Here is a 25,690-nt window from a genome sequence, read left to right as displayed (position 1 = left end):
TGGGTAATCCTGTGAGAGGATGTGAAAGACATGAGAATGTGGTCCAGCCACGGACAATTACCCGAAACATACTGCCAGAGCTACGGGATTTAAAACACAGCATCCAAGTGTTAGAATGTCAGAATGGCCCTGTCAAAGCATAGACTTAAATCTAAAAAAAAAAAAAAAAGTTAAATTGATGTTTGCAGAATGTTGCCGTAGATGATTTTTACTTTAGTTTGAGAAGTTATGTCAAAATCAGGAAAATGGATCAAATTCAATCATGACCAAAAGCAGAACTGAGAGTTCAATATACACAATTTTATTTACATTGACACTTGTAATAGCAACATTTCAGATTTACACAGTAACTTTAAAGCTTTAAATAAATACACAGGGGAAATGCAGCAAGCAGTTGAATGAAAAATAGTCTCTGGTTTTCAATAAGGCTCCTCTCCCAATTGTATAATTTTGTCATATTCAAAGTTTTCTGATCGGATCTGAGCATTTGGAGCAGGTTCACTGGAATTGGCCAAAATTAAATCCTTTCTGTTAACAACGTCATAGAAAGAAGAGCAACATGCCGATTCTCTGGTTGAATCTATAGGGATATCTGTGCACCTATACGAAAATAAAGCATAATAATTTCTGTATCAATGTACCGCTTCTTCATTAGGATAAACATCTTCCAAAGTACTTTGTAATATACGCGCATATGTATTTACAAAAAGACGAGAGCAGTAAGAGTGTGGGGTCTTTAGTAAGCTAGATGAATCTGTAGTAGTGGCACCTCTTGACAGTAACTCTTTGAAACTCACGCACGCGCATTCACACGAAGGAGGACGGGCACGCTCGCTCACGCACAGACACACTTAGAACACGCAAACAGGACACTTTCCACTCCTCCGAACAACACCCACAGCTGGGAGAGATGCCGGGACCACTCCAGACGACTGGCTGAGGGGCGCTGAAAACCCCCCTCTTCCGATAGAGGAAACAACTGGACGACAAAAAAAAAAAAAAAGAAGACGACGAGAGGGACGGCAAGGAAACCAGCTACTGGCCGGAGAACAATGAGACGGCCAAACACAGTTAAGTTCCGCACCGAGTGTCACCTTCTGAACGCAGCGCTAGGAAAGAGTCTGTGTTGTTTTCTTCTTTTCTCTCTCGTTCCTGTCACCTCAGGGAATACTGCAACCCACTTAATGGCATATCGCATCAGGTTCTGCTTGTCTTAGTTGGAGAACTACACTGCTAGCATGGTTAAAATCTGAGTTGGTTAAAAAAAAAAAAAAAAAACTATTTTCAAACCGACGGATTGAAGGAGGGCTGAGGGAAAGCTGTGAAAACACATCTGAGAAATGGCAGTACCTACCTCTCGCTTGTAAACATATAAACAGCGGGAGAAAACAGTTATATACATCTTTACAAGAGATCGATACCTCTCGCAGTCCAGCTGTCAGCAACGCAACGAAGCATTAAGAGGCGCATACCATATCTATATCTATGCCGTAGCTGCAGTCATGCACTGATCATGTTATTTGCTAACGAAAGTCCCAAAAGTCGTTTGTCCTTTAGGTGCTGCCGTCCCAGATCTACCACCTAATGAACTCGAAGCACTTAAGGATATGTCGTCGTCGACCATGCTGCCTAATAGCTTATATAGAAGTATCCGTCATTGTATCAATTCAAATTGGCCCCCAAAAGTATCTTCTTCATACAGCATAGATCTGCACAGTTGGAAAGTAATACTGACAATGAAAGTGATAAAAAAAAGTTGTATTATTTGCATCATGTGATGTATGGAATAAAGAAAAGTTTAAGTGCCTCAAGTGCTTTCTTTTCCAACCCAACAACTGCAACAATCAAAAAAAAAGAAACGAAAAAACAACGCAAACGATGCTCCATGACAGAAAAAAAGAAAAAAAAACAAATAACCAAAAAAATAACACCAAACGTAAAAAGAAAAAGAAGACATCTGCTATATGTGGACTAATTCCCCCATCCTCCCCTTGAAAAAAAAAACCCCTAAAATGATGAAACAACTTTAATGAAATGTAAAGGAGACATGAAAAAGTGTAAAATAACCAACCGATGTAACAGTGTAATAACATAATGAGTAATGTGTGACGGCCGCCCACCCTCAGTGGTGCCTTTGGAGTTCTGGAAATTGGGAGCAATAGTCCAAGTGTCCTCCCAGCACTGAGCAGGCAAGAACAGCGATCGCAAAGATAAAAGCCGTTTATCCACGGACGCTCTCTCCTGCGAGAGGCGGCGCTTACTCCTCTTACAGCAACCTTCACTGGTAACGGGGGACTCGGGGGAGGGAGGGCGGAGGCGGTCGAAACGTAGTGGTTTGGATGATTTGTGGCGTAACATCACAGGCACTTTGAGGCAGCCAAACAAGTCCGGCGGGTCCTTACACCCACTGGGCCTGAAGGATTGTCCCCTCCATGAAGACTTCATGCTGAACCAGTAAGGGCTGCGTTGGAGCGCTCTTACTGCTGGCTGAGAAAGAGTTGAGAGTTGCTGTGCTCTGAGAACTGGACTCCTCCCTCGCTCTAGGCAACACAGGGAGTCTGGAACTGAAGTTCAAATAAATCTGAGAGAGAGGAGAGAGGGAAAAAAATCTGTTGGAATGGATTTTCAGATGCTTTAATTTGTGGGAACTCAGTATTTTTCTTCCTTTTTTTAAGCCTCACTGTCTAAGATATTTCCAGAGATTTGGAGAAGTATTAACTGCACTTTGACAATTACACATTTTGTTACACTGCCACCACAAACTTAAGTGAATTTTATTGGGATTTTTTTGTTTTGTTTTGTTTGTTTAACACAGTGTAGCACACGATGGTGAAGTGGAAGAAAAATAATACAAACAGATAAAATTATGGAAAGCAGTGGCGTCCATCATTTGTTTTCATAATCCCCTTGGTAAATCAAAGCAATTCAGTTTGAAAGTTTTTCCAGCCTGATTAAGCTGGCGCTATTCTGCAAAGAGGAACGAGCAAAACTGTCGGCGTCCAAGAGTAAAGTTAGCAGTGAATTAGCCAAAAATGAAAGATAATTGCACAGTACTTTTCATTTTTTGATTATTTAAAAAGTTTGAGAACTGTTATTAATCTTCTTTCCTCTTAATATTTACATATCGTGCCATTAGAATCGCAATAAAATACAGACTGACATTTGTTATTGCAACACTGCGAAATCTTGCAAGAGTTTAAGGAGTTTTTTTTCCAAAGAAAACACTGCATTGTAAGCGAGCGTGGGAGAAATCTTCTAAATGTTGCACCGGCAGGCAAACATGTAACGTTATATTTGAATGAGGGACAATAAACGTAAACAATTTACATGAATTTTTCTCATCTGGTCTTACATTTTTCATTAGCTCAGAGTTTTGTGTTTACAGAACAAGACGTGCCGTCAAGAGCGAAGGCAAATCAGGCCGTCGTCTAGAATGGTGATAATTGAGCCAAAGAATCTCGCTCGTGTTTACACTTCGTAAGGGAAGACTATTTAGCAAAGTGCCTGTTGAAGTGAAGCTCGTACCCGGAGGGAACGTCAAGACTTCTGGAATGCAGGAAAACTGTCACGAGGCAGACGGATTGCTGGACTGTTAGAGAGACGTTTCTGTCATCGTGACTCGCTCCGTCTTGCATCATGCAAAAAATGAGCTGCAACGGGTCCACTTTTTCTGTTTTTATACACTCAAAATTATTCTACATCTGCACAAAACCATACATTAAAGCTAAGTGGGAGATGTTTCTTATTGGCTGTAGGTGTTGTGGATCAGCATGTAGATTGGTTGTCATGCAACTGTAAATTTGGCCGTCTGATCCAATCACCACCATCTCTGTACAGTGTGCCATGAGGACAAAAATACAGCTTATGTACTGTGCAATATATTTGCATTGTTATGAAAGGGGCAACTGAGAAACACATTAGAAACAGTCTAGTTAAATTATTAAATTTACCCCTGGTTTTGTAGTTAATGCCTATTCTCATGACATATTTAATTATGACATGTACAATAATGTATATATGTTTAAATAATGGTGCGTTCATACAAAACGCGTTTTGAGTATTAGGTTAATCTGGTTTAGGCATTATCTCAGATATTTAAAACAAAAAATGATTAATATTGACTGATGTGAAAGGCTTGTATAGTGATACGCTTCTCAGCCCTGTTGTCCAGCCCTCGCTGGTCTCCAGTTCACCAAATAAAACCAAAACTTTTCCCAACTTTCAACCCTTTGCAGTCTTCCTGACACTGTTGAGGAATGTGATCCTGATCCTTGTGTGGTTTTAGAAAACAGTGCAGAAACAGGTGAACCTACATGTTTAGTGGCATGTGACAGCTGTTGCTCGATGCTCTCAACCACCTTCGTGAAGGGGGGTCTCTTGAAGGGGTCCGCATCCCAGCAGGAGCTCATGATCTGATACCTGCAGCCAAGCACACAAACAACATGATGTTACTTCGGCTAACACAGAGGGTCTTCTGTCCAGTACTGTTTCATCAAAAGGTCTTTCATTAATCGTTTGTTATTCTTGTGCGCAGCCAAACAAAATAGGACGTGAGCGGGCTGTGACTCAACTCCCCGATGTTGCATTCTTGCATATCGTTTTATCAAACTGCAGCATCTCTCCGTTTGATGATGCGCTCTGAAGACTGTCATGTTCCACATCAACAGAAAACTCACATCTCGCTGGGTGCGAACTCCGGAGCGTCCATCCGGTATCCTTCTTTTATCTGTTTGTAGAACTTGGCGTCCACAGGCATACCAGGATACGGACTGTTTCCTACGTTCAACAGGAATCTCAGGTTACTTTGTGCAGTTCTGACAACACCCAGATAAGTCGGGATAAAAGCGGCGGCATGCATGGAGAAACATACCCAGTGAGAAAATTTCCCAAAGCAAGATGCCGTAGGACCACACATCACTCTCAAACGTGTACACGCACTCAAAGATGCTTTCTGGGGACATCCACTTCACCGGCAGGCGGGCCTGAAACATCATAACTCAGTGAATAGGAGCTGCACATAAATGCAGTCCATCTTTTTTTTTTCTGTCTCAAATACAGATTTTACAGAAAGTTTAATAAGCAAAACAACCAACGTGTAAAGAAGTTCATGGCTCTTTGTCTGAAGTTTGTAAAAAAAACAAAAACAAAAGAAGAACCTCAGAGAGAGGTCTGAAAAAAATAGTAAAAAAATTACTAATTTAATTATTACTTTAGAGGTCATACTTTAACAGAATGGAGCAGGAATATGTAGCAACGTGAGATATGCATCATAGGAACTCACAGTTCCTAATAATTCATTTTTAGTGGTTTAATAAAATGCTACACTGGCTAAAACATCTTGTGCCGTTTACTTAAAAAAAAAAAAGAAAAAAGAAAAAGTTTGTACTCAAGAGGTTTGCTCCAGAATAACAAATGGCCGCATAGATGCAATTTAGAAAAGCCAAACCACATAGAACAGTGCAATTCTCTGGCTTTCTTGCAAAACGATTCACAATGTTGAACATCTTAACATTTTCCTTCAGTTACAACCACAAACATTTATGTATTTTATCAAAATTTTAGAGGATAGATTTATGCATATTCTATTTTATTTTGTGTTGTGTTTTTTTTTTTTAGCTTTATTTTTTAACAGACATGCATTTTCAGATCTTGCCAGATATTATCATTGACTTTGGATCTAGAGTTTGAGAGATTTTGGTAGATCAATAGGTCTTACTGTAAACAGTTCAGAACTAATTTTAGATTTGATCTTTAATTACTCTATTTTAACACAGTATTCAGTCCTTTCATTGTAGCTCTCCTCCTGCTGCAGGGTGTACTCCAGTCTGAATCTGTTGAACTCTAACAGGACCTTCTTTGAGGATTTCAGCACATTTAGCTCAACCAAAAAGGGACATTTTAATCTCATCTGACAAAAGGAGCTACTGTGGGGATCTTGGCTGCTTCTCTGATTAAAGCCCTCCTCGCCTGGCCTGTTAGTTTTGGTTGGAACCAGGTCTTGGCAGATTTGTGCTTGTTCTCTTTAGTTTTAGATGATGGATTCAATATTACTTAATGATAATGTTTTAAACCCACCCCTGTTTCATCCCTGATCTGGCTGCTGTGTTCCTTGGTATTTCCTAATGTCATGTAAAACTCTCGAGTCCTTCACAGAACTGCTGAATTTCTACAGACTAAATTACAAGATGGCAATGAAAAACCCCTTTTGCCATTTCCTGTAAAAGGACTGATACAACCTTTGTCAAGTCCCTCACTCACCAGGGAAGGTAGTCAGGGGTCTGCATTGCATTGTCACAATCAGAGAAAGCGATTTAGGAAGAGTAGAAATGTGAAATTTATCACTTAAATTTGTGATTGATGAATTGCCAGAACCAAATCAGAGGCTTTAGGTGCTTAAGATGAAAACTGTTTATGAAAGTGGCTGAGCTGAAGGGAGGTAAATACAAATGTATGCCACACTTTTATTTAATTTAGTTAAAAAATATATAACACAAACCGTTTTACTTCCACTTCACAATTATCTGCTTATCTTGTGTTTTATCGCAATAAAGTCTAGTAAAATACGCTGGAGACTGTGGTAGTACAATAGCAAATCTCGGAAACATTCATTTGGTGAAAAAGTACATTTTCCGAGGCACTTGAGAGTTAATGATTAGATTTGTAATTCTTCTTTAAGTGCATCTGAAAAGCGAAGAATCACATCTTTGTTTCTCAAGTGTCATACCCTCGGATCAAACCGCCAACATAAGTGTTGGCAAACAACAAAGTGTGAAGAAGTTCAAGGTTCTTAAAAATCTTGTCACAACCTGAAATCTGCTGCACAGTAATGCCGAGTCAGCAATTGTAAGTCAGTATTGTAACTGATGTCCCTGTGTGTGCATATTCCAAGTCATAAATCACAATCCAATCTTTCTGTGATGCTGAACAAAACAAATAAAAAAAGAAAAGAAAAGAAAAAAACAACAACATTTGTCTCACATGGTGATCAGGCCTTGGAGTCTCCTGATTAGTCAGCTAATTCAGCTAATAGCTAATTCATACTGCTATGAATTTGACTTACATACACCACTTTTTGCTTTTTTGTTTCTTGCATTTCAGCTGCCGCCGTAACTTCATGACAGCTCTACTTACGTTGCCCTTGACGACGTAGTTGGAGTCTGTGGTGATGTCCCTGGCCAGGCCGAAATCACAGATCTTTGCCACTCTCCCTTGAGTCAGCAGGATGTTCCGGGCGGCGAGGTCTCTGTGAATACACTGAAACAAGATGCGCCACAGCAGTCACAAACGAGCTTCTTCTCCTAACAGACTTTGAATATTTTTTCCGTGCCGGACTATGTAACACACAGCGGCCGACATCGATACGCAAGCTCTCCGGACACAGTATCTGCGCCTCGGCAGGGGGATAAATTTTTCAACAACATGCTCAAACATGCGTTTTAGATCCGTTTACTAGCTGTGGAAATGCGATCAGCTCTTCCCATGACAGGCACGCGAGCGGCGTCTGGTTATCAGATGTGATGGGGTTTATCCAAAAAAAAAAAAAAAAAAAAAAAAAATCAAAAATCTAATTCGGCAGCTGTTCATAGAAAATCTGCAAACTGCGAGAAGCAGAAGCTTACATTTTTGGAGGCTAAGAACTCCATGCCTTTGGCCACTTGGTATGAGAAGCTGAGGAGATCCTCGGTGTCCAGAGACAAGTCGTCCTCATCGAACATCTCGCCGTCTGCGTCAGCTTCGAGGTACAGGCCATCTGGGGAGGGGAAAGAGGAGGTTTAAGAGAGATGACAGTTTCATCTCTGTTTTTAAAGCTTTTTTTTTTTTTTTAAGACAGTTGAAGTTTGGTGAATGGCTGGCCGGATTGCCTTTGCGTAGTGACTGTCTCCGCTCCGAGGACGAGATCGACGGTGAGTTGCCAGCGACAGAAGGCCTCATGCTCATGTAGCCGTTCAAGCTGTCACTGTGAAGAGGAAAGGAGCAGTCTGGTCTGAGCTGAGTCCTGCTGTCCAAAGACCCTCCCACGCACGATCTGTATTGAAAATACTAGTACTCTCATCTTCTTCTTCTTCTTTTTTTTTTTTTTTTACTTTTTCCCTCCCATCACAAATCACTTTTAAAGCAAAGCCTCACCCATCTGCAGCTCTCTGTTGTATGAAGTTGCGGTAGAAATAGTTCTCCTTTAGCTCAGAGGTGCTGAAAGATTCTCTCTTTCTCCGCAGGAAGTTCAGAAGGTCCCCAAAGCAGCAATATTCTGTGATGACCAGCGTTGGGCCTAAAGATGGAGAATCGGGTCTCATCAAAATGAGCTTCCAGAATCCATGACACGAGCAAAACTAATTCACATTTCAGCCATAACTTAGTGTATTTCACTTGGGATTTTATGTGACAGACATAGTGTTTGATTGTAAAGTGCAAGTATTATTTTATTTTTTTTATTGCACTGTACTGACAGCTATAAGGTCTTGTGGGGATCTATGCTCATCTAAAAGTCTGACATTTTTGACAACTCTCTTCATTGCAGCAGAAGCATCTTTTAAAATCAATTTTCTGATCTAGCTGGCTCTAGATCTAGATTCAGACTCGTACTTTACATTCTAACACATGGTGTTGAGAGTTTGAATATTTCTGCCAGGCACCAGATCTGTGCTACGTTAGACGGCTCCAAGACAAATCTCAACTAAATAAATCTGACTCTTCCAGTTTCAATCCACTGCCTAAGACAAATAAAACAAGACAACATGGATGCCGCACCTCCCACAGTGCAGGCTCCCAGCAGGTTGACGATGTTTATGTGGTTTCCCAAGTAACTGAGGACCTTCAGCTCTGACATCAGTGCCTCTTTCTCCGTGGCATGAGCGCTTGCTGTAATAAACGCAGCGAGATAAGAATTTGCAAAAGGGTTAGAAGCAAAGTCATCTCACGTTGAAATATGATTATTTGTTATCTGATTGCTTTGTGGGCTGAATAAATAGAGTCGGACTGCAGGGTAAATATTAAATGTATTGCTTTAGAAGAAGAATGCAAAGCTTGAAATGCCAGCTCCAAAAAAAAAAGAAAGAAAAAAAGCGGACATGTTTTGAGCACCTGTAGGCAAATCTGACAGCTACTGTGCACATTTATCATATTCGTTCGTTGGGTGTGCTGGGGCAGAACTTACATTTAAGCATTTTCACCGCCACTGTCATGACCGAGTCAGCGTTGGAGAGTCCATACGCCGTGGCCTCCACCACTTTCCCAAATGCCCCAGAACCCAACGTCTTCCCTGGAAAAAACAGAGGTCAGACACAAAACATCGTTATCCCCTGTCCTCTTTTTTTTTCTTTCCCAAACAGACCAAGCACCAGCGCTTCCAGGGCAGCAACAGTTTGAGCCCCGGGGCTGTGTGTGCAGTCACCAGGACGTGTAGGATCCTGTTTGAAGAGGGCTGTTGAAAACAACACCCAGAATATGTCAACAATATTGTGTTTGCATAGAAGGAGTGCGGTTTCTTTCTCTTTGAGCTGTGGAACGAGTTGGTCAGTAAGAAACACAGACGCGGCTAATGCCTTAATGCAATGCATACATCTCTGGAACAAAGACAAAAAAACGGTAAATCAGCGTAAAGTAGCCAGAGGGTGTTATTGTCACGCCTGACAGTACAACCTGGGCTTTATGATTTTAACTGTTACTGCGTCCGAACCCCATTTATCTCTCCAGGCTTTCCTCCACCCAACACATAACAGCCCAACAGCATAAACACGGGTCATAAGTGCCGGGGTGTGTCAGCTTGCTATGACCTACTAATTGCGGCGGTCATTCAAGGGCGCCCGCTCGTCGCCAACGGACTTCGATAAAGGCGTGCTCACCGAAACGCAGGTTGTTCCGTGGGAACTCCCACTGGTGATTGTAGGGCAGCTGCGTGGGGTCAATGTACACATAGCTGTTGCCGTGGATTCCCTCAATGACTTTCCACTGGACCTGGTATTTGGGTTTCTGACACACACACACACACACACACACACAAAATGAAAAGACAACAGAGGCACGTGTGAACTCATGAATTCGTGACGGACACCTCGTACGCCTGACTGCAGGGTGTGCCTCACGCAGGGAAAAATGCATCACCGTCTTACCTGCATGTACTTGTAGAGCAGCAGGATAACAATGAGGCAGAGGATGCCTGCTGCTGATATGAAGCCAATTAGGAGAGGAGTGAACAGACCATGCCTTTCCTCTGCAGGGAGACGGAAAAGATAATGTTAGATAACTAAAGGCCCAATCAATGACTTGTTCGCTGGTTTGTCGTGGTTGCACTGCAGATGACATTGCAAAGGGGCATTAAGGTAAGCCAGAGAAGGCTAAGCCACAGTGAAGCACACTTTGATCAAATAGCAGCAAACTAATCCCATTACTCATGTACGCATACACAAATTTATCCACGTTTTGGTTTTTGTTCTCTTTGTGTCCTGCTCCAATATCCCGTGATTTCACACCGCTCATTTCCAGCGTCCCATGCTACGTTTGCAGCTGCGCCGTCGAGCAGTTGCATGCAATCGTTGTTCTGTCCCCTTTGTGTCTGGCCGCTTGTGATGCCTCATTGTTTTGCTCCTCTGTACACGCCGGGGTGTAATAAGCTCTTTAGCGATAAGGAGCTTTCTCTCCACTTCAAATCTGAGAATGCCGAGTCTGCAGGAACTAATCCCTTGTAAACCTGTCAGTGGGTTCTAAAGCTCTGTTTTCTTCGCTGCAGCTCACTGACACCTACAAGCCTCCCACAGACCACCGAGTGCCCAGTGCCGGGGCTCCCACTGCGCTCCTACACGCTCACGCGCCTCCGTCTGGTCTGCTGCTACTCTGTGCTCAACGAATCCTGGGACTGGCTCCCGAAGACATGTCCTGCCTGGGCATAAACACGCACTGTCCCCATAATGCACACCCACATACCCTCCACCCCCCTTCTGCACAAAGCAGTTTCTGTAGGCTCAGACTGGGAAAACTTTGGTGTACTTTCAGCTGCTGCACCGCCGCTTTTGGGACATCGCGCAGCAGATGGGGCGGCCGTTGCAGGAGAGGGGATTTAGAGTCGTAACGTACACAAAGGCCCGGAGCTAATTCCTGTTTTTGCGCCTTGTTGCAGCCAATCGCCTCTGAGGTAGTATCTCTTTGTTAATGTTTACCAAATGGATGGGAACCAACCAAGGGTTAGCAGGGAACTCGGGGTTAATCTTTGGCAAAAATCGTTGTTTTTAGTAAACAGGTTGAGGCTCAGGAATTATCACTTGTTAAGGTTTACTGTGGGGAGGCGAGCCCACCGGGACGATCGAGATAACGTAGAGCAGAGTCTGGCGGGTTTGCATTAGGATTCTTGTTTTAATAAAGAAAACATTTTGGTTCTTAAGTATAAGCTGCCAATCATTATTGGGGGAAAAAAGTAAAGTAAATATGGTGAATACACATCTATAGTCAAGAAGATGAGGTAAATAATATTAGCAATAAGCTGTCAAACACTGTGGCAACATTCTTTACTAAAATAGGTCTTAATGTACTTTGTGTTTGTGTATATGAAATATCTAATGAAATACAAATCTTCAGAAGTATAAATAAGCTGTTTTTTCTTACATAAATTAGCCATATTGGCTGCATATATGAGAAATATCCTACTGAGACTTCAAACTTCTGTGTATGTTTCTGCTCATTTCACTTTGTCCGTAATAATTTAACTCAAAATTTTTCTCCATTCCTCAACCAATCAAGCTGGCGACCGACTGTCGTTCAAACAAAAAAATGCAACAAATTTGACTACAATTTTTAATTTAAAAGCACACTTATTAGTTTTTTTGTATCTATGCTTTCACACTTAGCCTCAATCTTAAAATGAGTGTGTAGAAGATCCAATGAACCCAATCGATCTGCTCTGAGACCGCTCATCTCCCTATCGGTGAAAACAGTTTCTTTTTCATGTGAATGCATGAACTGGATGCAAATTTACCCGCTATAGAAAACAGCATGTAGGCTTGCTCTCCGTCTCCAGTGGCGACACACTCCAGAGTATTGAACTGTCTTCTGACGTTGACCCAGCTCTCCACCCTCTTCCCGAAGCTGGTGCTTCCCGACATGATGGTCATGACGCTGCGCTCCTCCTGGGTGCCGTTCTTCTGCAGGGAGCACCTAGAGGCACATCTGTTTGTTAGTATTTCATCATCGGATCCTTTTTTTTTTTTTTTTAAGCAAACCTACAGCTTCATTTTACAAAACCCACAAACAGCTGGTCAGTGACCAGAATCGACCAATCCTCCTTTGGTCCTTTGGCGAAGACAAACAGGAACCTGTTTTAGGCTGATCAGTCTTTGACTGAGAAAGTGTTAAAGAAAAAGCAGAAACGCGACTTTATTTTCTTATTTAAATCACCTCCTGCTTCGCTCTTTTGTGGGAAAGGAAACGTGACATTTCTGTTTTTATAAAGCAAAAGTTGAGCGTGTAAAATTAGCACCCAGGCTCCACCAATCCCAGCTCTGCTCCACAGAGAGCAGCGCATAAATCAGTGCTCACTATACCCGCTCTTCCTGTTTAGACATTAAAACACCTGTCATGGAGGCGCAAGTAATGAGCATCAAGTGGATTTGATTTCTTTCTTTTTTTTTTTTTTTAGTAAAGTGATTGGGCGGGATTATTGAGCCTGACTCATTGGACGTGCTGCTCGGGATTGTTACTGGCATGGCAACCAGATGCTCCTCCCTCATGTATGTTTGACAAGTTGTAGCCAAGCAGACGCGGTCGCCCGTCTCCAATCAGCGAGTGGATTCTTAATCTCCCAGTCATGTGGGAGAGGGTGGGGGGGGAATCGTCTCATCACGGTCAACCAATTGCAACTGCAAATCCCACATTCCACCGTCATCATCATTCCCTGACGCGATCCAGCGCGTCTCTATGTGACCTTTAGGACCCCCAGGGTTAAACTTCATAGGTAATTGTTCAAGTTTGATAATAAAAATCAAACTGCAAGAACCAGATCTGAACTGAGCAGCCTGTTGGTCGTGGGGTAAATGTATCGTTTGGAGAGAAAACCCACACACACGTAGAAAAAAAAGTCCAACGCCAGGAAAATAAAACAAGCTAAATTAGCAAATGCATATTAAAAATATGTGGTATGAGAGCATGAGCTGAGAGCATGGTACTGTTATGATAACTATAAAAATGATGATGATCAGGGTATCCCCCAGTGTATTATAAGCCTGGCGGCCCGCCATGCTTTACTAGCCCCGCTGCCAGGCTAAGCGTTGCTTGTTTACATAGGAAAGGGGAAAAAAAAAATAGGGTTTTTTTTGTTTGTCTTTAAAAGCCAGGCTGCAAGCGTCTCTTTTGCTCTTAGCATTTCACTAGCAGAGCAGATTTATTCCTAAATGATAGGTTTATAATTTATGCATTTAAACCCGACAGCGCGGACCAATCACACAGCTGGCGCCTCTGCGCTTTGCCTCGCGCGCTGCCGCTGCTTTAAGTCATCGGGAACGCGCGCGCCTCCTTTCACTCAAACTGGACTCAGGCTGACCTGTATGGATATTTACATAAACCTACTGTGAGGAATTATGATCCTTTGGAGAACTCTAGATAAGTGTTTAAAACCTGCCACGTTAGCTCTGGTTGAGCAGCTCCATGAACAGCAGGAGTAACTTGTAGCGAATTCAGAGGCGCGTTGTGGAGTGGTGAGAATGATTTATCTTTGTGAACGAACAATTATATGCGGCGTTTACATCTCAACACGCTTCCCGGCGTGTGGCTCTGTGTCTGTCTTCCCTGTAAAGTTTATGTCTGTGGTCCCGGTTGGCCAGAGCGTTTGTGGATAAAGAGCAGCGCTAACCTCATCATGCAGGTTCAGCCTGGTGAGGAGCTTTCGCGCTCTCCTCGGAGTCACACACCACTCAGATTTAATATTATTTTATTATTATTTTTCCGGTTACACGATGCATCAAACCATATCAAATGTGTTGTCTACTTAGAGATGCGGCGCGCGGAGATCTGAGAAACTCGTCCCATAAACTCGACCAACCAGAATAGTTTCTGTGACGTTTATTAAAAACTCAACAGACACGAAATGGAAGAGCTACTAAAGCAACATTAGCAGCTCTGAATTAAATCTCCCGTTTGTTGCGCATCTCTGCGTAGTGCAGCAGATTACCTCATCATGCAGGGCCGGTCAAAGGCTATATGAGGCCTTGAGCAGAATCTGACTTAGGGGCCCCTTTTGTTCCTAAAAATATCTGCACCTCTAACAGCTTCTGTGTTAGATTTAGTGAAATATGGGAGAAGAGAGTAGTTTAACTGGCCAGCCTAAAAAGCAATAAGTTACAATCGCAGTTTACTAAATTGGATTTGTAAATTCAAAGATTAAACTCACAGCATCAGATTGTTGCTATGGTAACAAAACAATCTAACTATGAATATTGTTCTTTGAAGTTTTACAAAGTAAACTTGCCAGCTCCTTAAAGTCTTGTATTTAAATGTTAAACAATTTAAAATAATTTAATTTATGTATGCCTAAACAATTGAATCAAATTTAACAGCATTGATCATCTCAATGAACAAGTGTTACATTTATGTATCTGTGGTCTGTTTTAAAATATTAGTGTTTATGGGGCCCCTGAAGCTCTTGGGGGCCTGATGGAGCTGCTGACTTATTTTGGATTAAACAGAAGTGCAAATTTGTTGTTTTTAGACTAGTTGTGGGTTTATATAGCATTTCACTGGAGATCTTTTCCTGTAACATATAAATTACACAGTAATACTTTTACATTTCCTGTCAACTTAACATCTTTTAATACAAAACACGGTGGACCGCCTCGACGCCCCAACCACCGGGCTTAGCAAGGTTTCTGGGGGAAACCCTGATGATGATTGATCACTTCTTGTTTTAGGTACCTGCATGGCACAGTAGTGCCACCAACAACTCTACTCTTGATTGGTTCCTATCTGAAATAAACTTTTTCAGGAGATTTATATCACTAAGCTGCACATAGACACTTCGTCTACTCATATTTTTGAATTTACTGATATTTTTTGGTGTTCTCATAGAAAAAAGCAGCTTAGAAAACAGTAAAATAAACATTTTACTCAGTTTTTTTTATCAATAGACAACGATATATCGAAATTTCGTATCGTGACAAGAAATGTTTTGACACGATAAATCCCCACCCCTAGACATCATGAAATATTTGTTTGCATAACAATAACTCACTGCTTTTCCTTTGAGAGGCTCTGCCACCTTGTGAGGCAGAGACGTTCATCACTGATTGAAATCATAAGATTTAAAATTCATCATCTCCATTTTCTTTTTTACTGCTAATACCCGGTCATAAAATGATTGACAATAGGTTGTTGTGTTCTCAAATTTACCCTCATGAGAAAACAAAGAAGAACGACTGAACCAAGCAGACTTGTTTTCGTGTGGATAACAATAACTGACTGAAGACTCTTTTGTTTTTTCCCCCCCCCCAGCCTCTAAAAGCCTCACCTGACAGCATGCTTCTCGCAGTAGTACCATTTGATCTGGGGGGCAGGGTAGCCTTCAGCCACACAGTGCATCTGTCCGTCCACAGGGCCCCCATGATCTATGATCGCAGGCTTACCTGGTAAACAAAAAGCCGACGTCAGACTGAGAGACCGTTAAGTAATAAATTACAGGCTGTCGAGAAAAGAGGGTGTTTGCCCTCCTTCAGGCACAGCTGTCAGCTCGGTGAGGCACAGACAGAGGGTTTGGACTTCATCAAATTACAATTCCTAAAGGTCAACTCCCCTCCCGTCAGCTGCCGAACGTTAACGCGGCGTGGAGAAATGCATTTTCATGATGCGGCTCAAGGGGAGAGAAAACCTTTCACTTACTGATAACAAACACGGAGAAGTTCTGCTTTACCGCCGCATCGCCGTTGGAGGCTTCGAAGGTATAAATGCCACCTTCTGTCGATTGGAGCCGCACCAGCCTCAACTCGCTGACGTAGCTGAACAATGGGACAGATACATTTTAATCAAGGTTTTTTTTCTAAGGTAAGAAAAAATAGGAAAATAAAACTGAAAATCACTGAATATCAAGTCCTGTCTGAGAGAGAAGTTCACATGGAGAGATAATCAGTGCTTTATTTGAGTAATGTGTTCCCTTTCACACATCTGCATAGCATTTGTTTTACTGACCCACATCCAGCTGAGGATCGAAGTGAACCTCTGTATTCTTCCCATATTAACAGAGATTTTGGATAACACCTGACTTTTTTAAAATCCAAAACATGTGGATTTCATTGGCTTTATTTCCCAAAAACGCCAACTGATTACATTTGTAATCTGGCTGCGAACACTTCACGAGAAACCCTGGGGCGACGCTTTTTGCCCCAGCTGTTTCTCTCAGGAAGCCGCGACCTTGCAGCTAGGCCAAGGCCGCTAAATTCCAGCACTCATCCAGCAGCGCTTGCTCCCTCTATACGTGGCCTCGGTTCATCGAGTTTGTGTTGTGCACACACCTGTAGTCCCTGCTGTGTGTGGTGATGACGTGGTCGCTGGTGTTTCTGAGCTTCTCGCCCATGAAGCTCCAGGAGACGGCGCGCGGCTTTGGATACGCCTCCATGCTAACGTTCAGAGACAAACTGTCGCCGACGCGGACGTGGAAGGTTCTGTTGTGGATTTCTGCTGAGCTGATAAACCCCCGTTCTGAAATATGAAAATAGGAGGCGTTTACAACACTGGTGGGAAAGAAAATATGCTCCAGACTTTTACATGCGTGAGGATGGGTTGACGTGTCGGGTATGGGTACGTCACATCAACTCAGATTGCGTACGAAAACCTGACCGCTAGAAATGTGTCAAGCTAGTACAATAAGACTCTCTAAGGTTATGAGCAGTTAAATTAAATTTTGACATTTAGGAAAGACTGGTGTTCTTTTAGTCAGCAAATTAGACAATATCTAAACGTTCAAATTCATGCAGCAATGGGCATGATGTACCCGTCGTGCCCGTCACGCCAACCCAGTTTACGTACGAAAACTTGACCGCTAGAAATGTGTCAAGCTAGTACAATAAGACTCTCTAAGGTTATGAGCAGTTAAATTAAATTTTGACATTTAGGAAAGACTGGTGTTCTTTTAGTCAGCAAATTAGAAAATATCTAAAAGTTCAATTACATGCACCAAAGGGCAGCAAAATAGCTTTGATTAGCCTGAGGGCTGATTAAAGACTGAGCTTAGCTGCTGTCTTGTCAGGAGTTAAATGAGAACAGTCACACCGCTTCCATGACTTGAAGGAAAAACTCTGGATACTAACAAAATTTGTTAACTCATCTCAGCTTGATTCAAAAGAAAAGTGTTCCTGATATTCAGAGTAAAAATGGCATTTGTGTTTTTACCTGGCTTTATTTTAGAAAGCAATTTGAAACCAGGACATTTCTGCTCTATGAGTGTGCCAGCTAATTTAAAAATGAAATACATTAATCCATTGTCTGTACCCTCTTATCTTTGCAGAATCTCAGAGATGCTGGTGCTGATCTCCAGCGATCGTTGGGAGTTAGAGGGTAAACTGTTTGCACAATGCAGATATTCATATAGAAATAAATGCTGCATGTTTTTGTTAATTTTGCCAAACCCTTTAGCTAACATGATGTAAACCAAACTAATCAGCATTAGGCCGGCAATTAAGGGTTATGTTAGTCATCGATAATTTAATCAATTATTATGACGATTAATCGATTATTAGGATGAAAAAGATTCCCACATTCTGTACATTTTTCATTTAACTTTAAGCCTTTTTTGAACAATATTAGAAATATGTTAAAAGATGCAGAACAAACAAAATCAATTCCATTTTTAAATAACGTAAATATTTCATTGGCAAAAAAATGCAGTGAGCTCGATCATTTGTAGATTAATTGATTAATTTTTACATTAACCACTTAATAATTGACTAGCAATAGATGGTAAATAGTAGTTTTTATTTTTACAGAATTTTAACCAGAATAAGCTAAAACTTGAGAAGTTCAGGGTAGAAGATATTTACAAAGTCTTTTTTTATTATCTTCAAGTCAAATGTATATGTTTATTGCAGTTTTGGTTTAATGCTCTGAATGTGTTGTTCTTCTACGAATGGCCATGTTTTGAGTCTGTATGTTCCAGTTAACAATTAATCAGTTACTAAATTATTTGACGATTATTTGAATAATTGATTAATCTTGATTAATCATTTCAGCAACCTTTGGTATTTCGTTGCATGATATGGTAATAACACTGGACCTTGCATTAGTATTGACACCCTGAAGTCTTTCTCCATTTTGTTACATCACATTTATTTAGGTGTATTTAGGTGTACACATGCAACCACTGCATGGATAAAGATTGAAAACCACGCATCATTTCCTTTTCACTTCACAAAGTTTAGCTACTAAATCGTTGCATGGCTTTGTGTCCATCTACCAGATAAAATCCCAGTTGAATACACCAGTTTTAGAGGTTATGTTGTGACAAAATGTGGAGAAGACATAGGAGTGTATCTACTTTTGCAAAAGACTGTAATGCTTCCATTGAGTGTACACACAAATATGCAATTCCCAAAATGCTGAACAGTTTTCAAACATGTGCAGTTGGAAACCACGAGCTTGTTGGGAAAACAAGTACTCAGGAGTTTTAACACATTACAGTCACATGTGAAAGGCAAAGATTGGTAATCAGAACTTCACCGGAACTTATTTCAATTTCATCACCAGGAGGAGATGAGGAAAATTTTTATCTTCCAGACTCACCATAAACGTCCAGCCACACGGACATCGTGCTGTTCCCTTTTTCGTTTACGGCTACGCATTTGTAACTCCCAGCATCCTGTGGACGCACGGACTCTATTTGCAGCGTGACACTGCTGGCGTGAGTGTAGTCCTTCATCAGGATGCGTGCATCGACATCAACCTTTGCTGGTTGCTGTGGACACCAGATGGCACCCTGTCAATGCCCAGAGATCTCTAGAGATTAACCCCGAAGGCATGTCTATCCTTGCCAAGCAAATACTAGCAAAGACACACAAATGCATGCAATATAACCACAGACATAAACTCCATAAATCCTATTGCACATGCAGAGACACCTTTGACCCTCCAGCCACTTGTGCGGGAAAGGTGAACCCATTTTTTTTTTCTTTTTGACATGCAAACTGTCTAAAGCACGCTCTACAGCAAAAGGCAAAGCTGACGGGTCTCACCGAGCCAGGTGGTGCCACCCAATTCACTGTGAACTGTCCGTTGACATTGGTGGCATTGCAGGTGATCAACAGATTTTCATTTCGAGTTAGAATGATTCTCCTGGGATGCTGCATTTGAATTTCAGGAGGACCTAAAGGGACTGAAATAAAACAAGTTGATCCAGATCAGAGCTCGACCCCAACAGAAACGAATCACAATAAAGAAGCTCAGTAATAAGCATTGAACACATAAGATGCATTTTTACCTTTCTTGACTGTCAGGTAGTATTTTTCTGATTTGACGGCTCTTCCCTCGAGCATCCCCGTGCACACATAGCATCCTCCGTAGGTCAGCTTTACGTTGTGGATGATGATCCCTTGCTCCAGGCTCGTAGAATACTGGAGACCAGCGGGGAGGGCTTCTCCAGAGCACGTTTCCAAAGTTAAGTTGAGCATACTTGGATCAGTTAGAAGGCATATGTCAGCGTTGTGTCCCTCACGCTTAAGAATGTTCTTTAACGATTTTTTGAAGGGATTCTCCGGATCTGCCAAGAAAACGCAATTGCACAGGTTGTGTGAGTGAGCGGGACTTCACACTGAGTTGCTGAAGCTTTATGGCTATATGTTTTGTTGTGCAGACATCTTGGCAGACCGACAGGCCCTGGAAATGTGGAGAATAAAATCGATGCCTCTGTACTTTTTGCTCTGACAGCCAAAGAATGTCAGAAGTTTCGCAAAGTTGTTTTTTCCAAGTTTCCAAGTAGCTCGGCTTTTCTGGAAACTTCCCAATCTAAGTCACGATCAAATGCCGCTTTGCAAAAAAGCAGGAAGTGATTTCAAAGAAGTTCAAAGCTAAACAATAAAACAAATTAGAATATTGCATGATGCGATTCCAGTAACATTTTGAGATTAAGGAACTCCAGAGTGATTTTTAGTAAAATCTTCCTTAGCTGCTATTGTGTGCAGGAGAGCAGCAGCTTCGGGGAATGTTGAAGTCAGATGCTTCATGCTTGTCATGAGTTCCTCTTTGTTTCTTCTTCTGATGCAGTCTGTTGCATTGGGGGAAATATATAAGACCACCCCTTTACAACCAAGAGTAAAACATTATTATTATTAAGTAATTATTACTTTTTTATCAAAATTTTTCAGGTTTTGAAAATAATTTACTGCATTAACTCAACAATGTAAGCCAACAGAGGCAGCGATCGCACATAATAATTAAATCAGGTACTCCTCTTTGTGAATCAGGGTTAAGGATTATGAACTGCTATTATTCAGGATTTACCATGTCCACTAAAATATCCAGCCTCTGAGGTGAAATCGATCTCTAGCGCCTTAATCTTAGCCGTCCTGTTCACAGTATTCCTTTCAACTTTTGCTAAAAATCCCAAACAAGATTGTTTTACGTAACCATACATCTGAGCTAAAAAGTAGTTATTGTTTGTTGCCTCTGAGATAGATGCAAGACTTTTGAGCGAATGATCAGCACATGATAAGAGCCTGCAGTGATGGCGCGGGGCCAGAGGGATGCGAGGGGTCTCACAGGAAAGGAAATACAGTAAAACTCAGTCATGCACTCAATAAATAGCTCCAGAATCTACCTCACCTGTCCGGGGCAGAGTTACACACACCTTCTTGTGCAAAACAAACCCAGGCGCCTCAGCATGTAGTCAGTAAAGACAGTACTGCCAAAAAAAATAAATAAATAAAACAACCTTTGACTGCTCTAGCCTGGAGTCGGATTCCATGTCCTCATGATTGAAGATCGCCTCGTCTCACAAACACAAACCCACTACAGATTCACACACACTTATTGGTCACCAAGATACCTTTCACGAAGACGAAGATGGAGGCTTCCTCGCCGGACTTCTCATCCCGGCACATGTAGCGGCCACTATGGACACTCAGAGCTTTGACCTGAAATACTCTCCACATCCCATCGATTTGCGTTGTTTTAAGAGGTCTCTGCCGGCTTTCTTGCCACCATTGTGTCTTGTTTTCACTCTTACATCGCAGGTCGAGGGGATGGTTGAGTGGGACGACGAGTTGGGTCTGGTTGGGGATGATAGTGGGCTTGGTGTTGCCTGAAAGGGGATTGGAAAGAGAGTTACGATTCTGGAAGGTAATCTCAGAACAACAGAGATGACCTGTTCTAGCATCTACGCTACCCAACCTGCCTGTCCCGTGCATGACAAGAGCTTAACAACAAATCTCTTATCTAAAAGGTTAAGAAGGTCCACATCAAACATTAAAAGTCATTAACTGACGTGTGTTGACAAACACAAGGTTAAAATTAGAAGATTTACATTGGACTCCCATCTTGCCTCATATGAAATCTGAAACCAAATACCTATTTCTTCCACTTGAACATTAAACAGGATTAAATATACAAGCAAACAATAATCTCTTGCAGTGTTTCAGAGATTTAAGTTGGTATACACTGTAAACAATGCAGGACAAAACCCAAAATGGGTTATTTTACTAACCCTAACCCTGAATCAATGGCGGAAAGATCCAGAACTGGGATGATTTTGCACCACAAGTTTGATTAAATGGGATTCATTTAATGTACTGCCATGGTTTTTCAACCAAAAAAATGGGCTAAAGTGAGAAATGTTCAAAGCTTTCAAAAAGTGCGGTGAGAAAACTGGATTGCCGACTGATTCATAACAGGGAAACGCACGTAAGACAAGAGCTGGCAATGGCTAATGCTAAGGGAACAAAGCCATTCTGAAGATCACATTAACACAAGCTCTTGGCATTAATATTTGTCACTTTGTAATTTATAATGCAATAATTTGGAAAGACAGCATTGAAGTTGAATCAGAAAAGAATAAACTGTGTTTTAATTGGTCTCTTTTAACATGTACAGTTATAGCTAGATGTCATCACTGCAGCAGAATATGATGTTAGGAGCCTTTTAGACTCTTCGTCCTCCTAACAACAAAGGTCACAATATTTGATCCAACATTTGTTCAAAATCTACCCAACTTCAACTCTAACCTCTTGAATCTAATATAATAGATGACCCAACAGTTTTTGGACTGTAACAAGTTTGTTTAAGCGGTTAGAATTAAACATTAGAGATTATATGAGCAGAAATCTTTAGCAAATCATCAAAAAAAAAAAAACGGTGGAAATGATCTGAAACATTTCACTTCTCACCATATTTTGTGTCTTTATCACCCAATGCTTTAAACCTTCGCAGATGTTGCAAAAATAAAAAATTGGACAAAGTGAGTAATCGCTCTTTGTCTTCTTAGAAAACATCATGCTTTTTTTATTTGCTTTTTTGTTTTTACAGACCAAACCCACTTTACATGATCAGTACAAGAAACCACAGCAGGAGTGTTGAACAGGCAGCTGCTGATAGAGATACGCCCTGAGTTGGCGAAGTCCTCGCTTCGATAAGAGATAGAGACAAAAGGGAGGTGCTGTCGAGTGGAATGATTGGCAATTTGAATGCAGGATTTGACAAATCAGTGAAGAGATAATCGGGGGCACCCTCGGGTTTGAAAAGGCAGATCAGGGGTGGCAGATCACCTCAGCTGAAAGTCATGCAAGATATTTACTTGGGGTTTAACCGGGCAATGGGTATTTAAAAGTAGCAGAACTAAATGCATAAATGCCTCTACTTATCAAATCTTGTCATTTTTTTCCTATTAAAATGACACCAACACAATCAGGGATGTGCACAGATAAACTCTAGATGGCCCTAGAGTGCCCTTCTGAAATCTTGTATTATTATTATTATTATTATTATTATTATTAACAGTGTATATAGTCCAGTGTAGGATTTTGCAGATTTAAAAGCATAAATTACCAGACTGCCTGTAATAAATATCACACTACATCCAGCACACCTGAACACCTGACCTTGTTTGTGTAAAAACACAAACAGCAGTATCACCTGACCTGAACACCTTACCCCCAAAATGTCTGTGCACGCCACTGAATACAATACATGTGCATTACAAAAAACGATCTGGTCAGAGGGGGCTAATGGGACGGGGAGGGAGACCCCCGGCAGTATAAAGCAGCTATAAATCTTTTAAACATAACCACTTATTCAGTTAATTCTGCTGCGTGACCCTACGTCAGCAGATACTCCAGATAGTTCAGAGAACAACTGGGACATTCAGCGTAAAGCTTTGGTAACACGCAAAGGAGACCAAAAAACAGAAAGAAAATGAATGCATGTTGTTTTTAAACGAATCCAGTCACGTGTTTATTTCCGGCATCATCATCATCAGCATCATCATAAAACCTGGCTTATTATCTGTGCACCATGCGCAAGCGGGCTTTAGGAAACTTCGCGGCGTGCCCCTGTTGCATCACATGACGGTTCAGCCGCAGCGCACACTGCCTCGAAATGTGGCACTCATTCAAAAAAACAAACAAACAAACAAACAAACAACAACAACAACAAAAAACATGATCTGATCGAAATGGTCCGATCAGGTCTTGTTCGTAAGCAAGAAGGCCACGAAGTTCACCTGACGCCGCCCTGAAACGCCTCAGCACGGCTACAGGGCGCAAAGGAAAACACCTCGCTGATTCAGTTCCCCCCTTTCAGAATCGGCTGAGGCACCGAGACGCCTTTTCCATAAATTTACTTGTTATCTCTCAGGGGAAATTTCCAACCGCCTTATACTTCAATATCCCAGTGAATGTCCCTCTGATAAAGAGCATTTATCTACTTTTCCTGACTCTAAATCGCTCAACGGAGACTACAGGTGGATCTTTCTCACTATATAAATAAGTAATGAAGTGCTCCCATTCGGCTATTGTGGACCTTGACCTTCATGTCCACGCTTCTGGAGATAAAGCCAAGTCATAACAATTGCAATGTGTTTTTAAGCCAAAGCCCACTGAGAGTGAGAACAGGTTTTAAAGCGTCCCACTGGGTCAAACACATCATCTCGGAACTGGGAAACACACGCACACACATAGAGAGACAAAAACAACCCAGTGGTCGCGGATTGAAGTCGTTTGCATGTTTCCTAGGAATCACAAACCAATATTTTTACATGTTGACGGTTATGCGCTGCTGGTGGATTATTTGCATCTTATTAATATTACTGGAGAGCCAGTTTTCACCACGACAGTTTGTTTTTCTTCTTCTTTTTGTTTCTGTTTGTTTTCATCAATGGCGCCTTGTTTCTTGATTAAAGCGTGAATTATTTAAATAAGTCTCGCATTCAAATCGTCAGAGTATCTGCTTCCCTCATTGGGTTTCTGTGTGGCTTCAGGTTGTCCTCTCTTACAGACTCAGGGGTCTGACTCCGCGTACGAAGAGAAAGCATCACAACACTGTTGCAAAAACATTAAAAAAAAAAAAATCTACAAAAATATATACACACAAGAAGCCTGTTAAACTTCAACCCCCCACCCCTCCCGCGTAAGTGAACAGCAACAAGTTGCGCGTGAAGGCACACACGCTCCGCGAGCCTTACCTGGGTGGAAGCTTAGCTGTAAAAACACAAACAGCAGTATCCAGAGGTATTCCATAGTTAGTATTCCATGGGTCTAGCTGTGAGGGTGAGCCAGTGCCGCAGTGGTCAAGCTGGTGTAGCTCGCGCTCGCACTTCGCCGAGCGCGTCGGGCTTCAGGGGGAAGTTTGTCTGCGGGGTTTCGACAGAGGCGCGCGCGCTTCACAGAGCTTTAAAGGCACAGATGCTCAGCAGCCTGTCTGAAAGCATGCTGTTGTCCTGCAGCGGACCGGAGGGGACGGTGCGGGCCCACCAGGTGGCTCTGCCTGAGGAGGAGAGTCAAGAGCATGTTTATAGGAGCCCAGTGGTGGAGCCTATTTATTTTACTCACACGGAACTGGAGAGAGAGGGAAAGAGAGAGAGAGGGAGGGAGAGAGAGAGAGAGAGAGGTTGGTGTCTGTGGTCACTTGTCTCTGCTTCCCCGCGGGAAAATTTTTTACAAAGACAGACAGAAAAAGGAAGAAAAGAGACATATATCCAAATTACCCCCACCAGCCACAGCAGTTCCACCTAAATTAAAGTTTCACTAGTGGACCACTCACTCTGGACGTGGAATAGCTACAACTTATCCGCTAAAAAACTCTGTTTGCGCTGTGAAGACCCTCCTTTGTGGATGGATTAAAACAAATCTACAGTGAAGTGCAGAGGGTAAAAAATCCCTACACATAAATGAAAAACTGAAATTTCCAAATATCAGTTTTCACCACCAAGGGTTATCGTCGGCGTAAAAAATATGGAAGACCGGACCTGACAGAATTTTTTTTTTTTAAGCAAAAATACAAGTGGCCCAATCTTAAAATAGACCAGTCAATTTCAAAAAGGATAACTTCACCTCATGTTTTATAATTTAATTGACTGTCATGTTTATTTTCTCAATTTAGTTGACACATATTATATATTTAAGCACATTTTTTTGCATTTATTTTACTGGTTCAATTTTTTTCATGTTCTTCCATTTACTCATTGATTTTTCTGTAATTTCTTTGATCTTTTCCCCCGCTCGTCTCTTTATTCTTAGTGTTCTTT

General features: G+C 41.7%; 1 protein-coding gene across 4 annotated transcripts; it reads right to left on the bottom strand.

Annotated features, from left to right (window-relative positions):
* Nucleotides 1–279: 279 nt before the first annotated feature.
* On the bottom strand, nt 280–25,045 carry kita (KIT proto-oncogene, receptor tyrosine kinase a). Of its 4 annotated transcripts, none has more exons than XM_014997782.2 (21): nt 24,629–25,045; nt 21,002–21,256; nt 19,439–19,717; nt 19,194–19,333; nt 18,745–18,937; nt 16,482–16,668; nt 15,853–15,968; nt 15,485–15,599; nt 11,966–12,144; nt 10,110–10,210; nt 9,843–9,969; nt 9,155–9,259; nt 8,749–8,859; nt 8,128–8,269; nt 7,863–8,026; nt 7,620–7,750; nt 7,132–7,254; nt 4,871–4,982; nt 4,677–4,776; nt 4,314–4,419; nt 280–2,581 (listed from the first exon to the last, which is right to left on the bottom strand). In XM_014997782.2, exons 1-21 carry the CDS (start codon nt 24,681–24,683, stop codon nt 2,399–2,401), a joined length of 3,024 nt encoding a protein of 1,007 aa, XP_014853268.2. In that variant the 5' UTR covers nt 24,684–25,045; the 3' UTR covers nt 280–2,398. The 4 variants fall into 4 exon arrangements, with proteins under 4 accessions (XP_014853268.2, XP_014853279.2, XP_014853274.2 ...); XM_014997793.2 differs by having other exon boundaries at nt 7,863–7,957; nt 24,629–25,043; XM_014997788.2 differs by having other exon boundaries at nt 18,745–18,916; nt 24,629–25,043.
* Nucleotides 25,046–25,690: the final 645 nt, after the last annotated feature.

Source organism: Poecilia mexicana, unplaced genomic scaffold, assembly GCF_051168715.1.
Source record: "Poecilia mexicana isolate PSO_F unplaced genomic scaffold, ASM5116871v1 scaffold_4, whole genome shotgun sequence".
Lineage (NCBI taxonomy): Eukaryota > Metazoa > Chordata > Actinopteri > Cyprinodontiformes > Poeciliidae > Poecilia > Poecilia mexicana.
The sequence above is the reverse complement of the archived record's forward strand: the minus strand, read 5'-3'. Positions and strand labels throughout refer to the sequence as shown.

Excerpts from the sequence above, each read along its gene's own strand:
- kita (XM_014997782.2), bottom strand. The coding sequence starts at position 24,683 with ATGGAATACCTCTGGATACTGCTGTTTGTGTTTTTACAGCTAAGCTTC. Across the intron at positions 9,260-9,842 it reads ACGGAACAACCTGCGTTTCG|GGAAGACGTTGGGTTCTGGG; the intron begins GTGAGCACGCCT and ends TGTTTTTTCCAG. Across the intron at positions 4,777-4,870 it reads TTGGGAAATTTTCTCACTGG|GAAACAGTCCGTATCCTGGT; the intron begins GTATGTTTCTCC and ends TGTTGAACGTAG.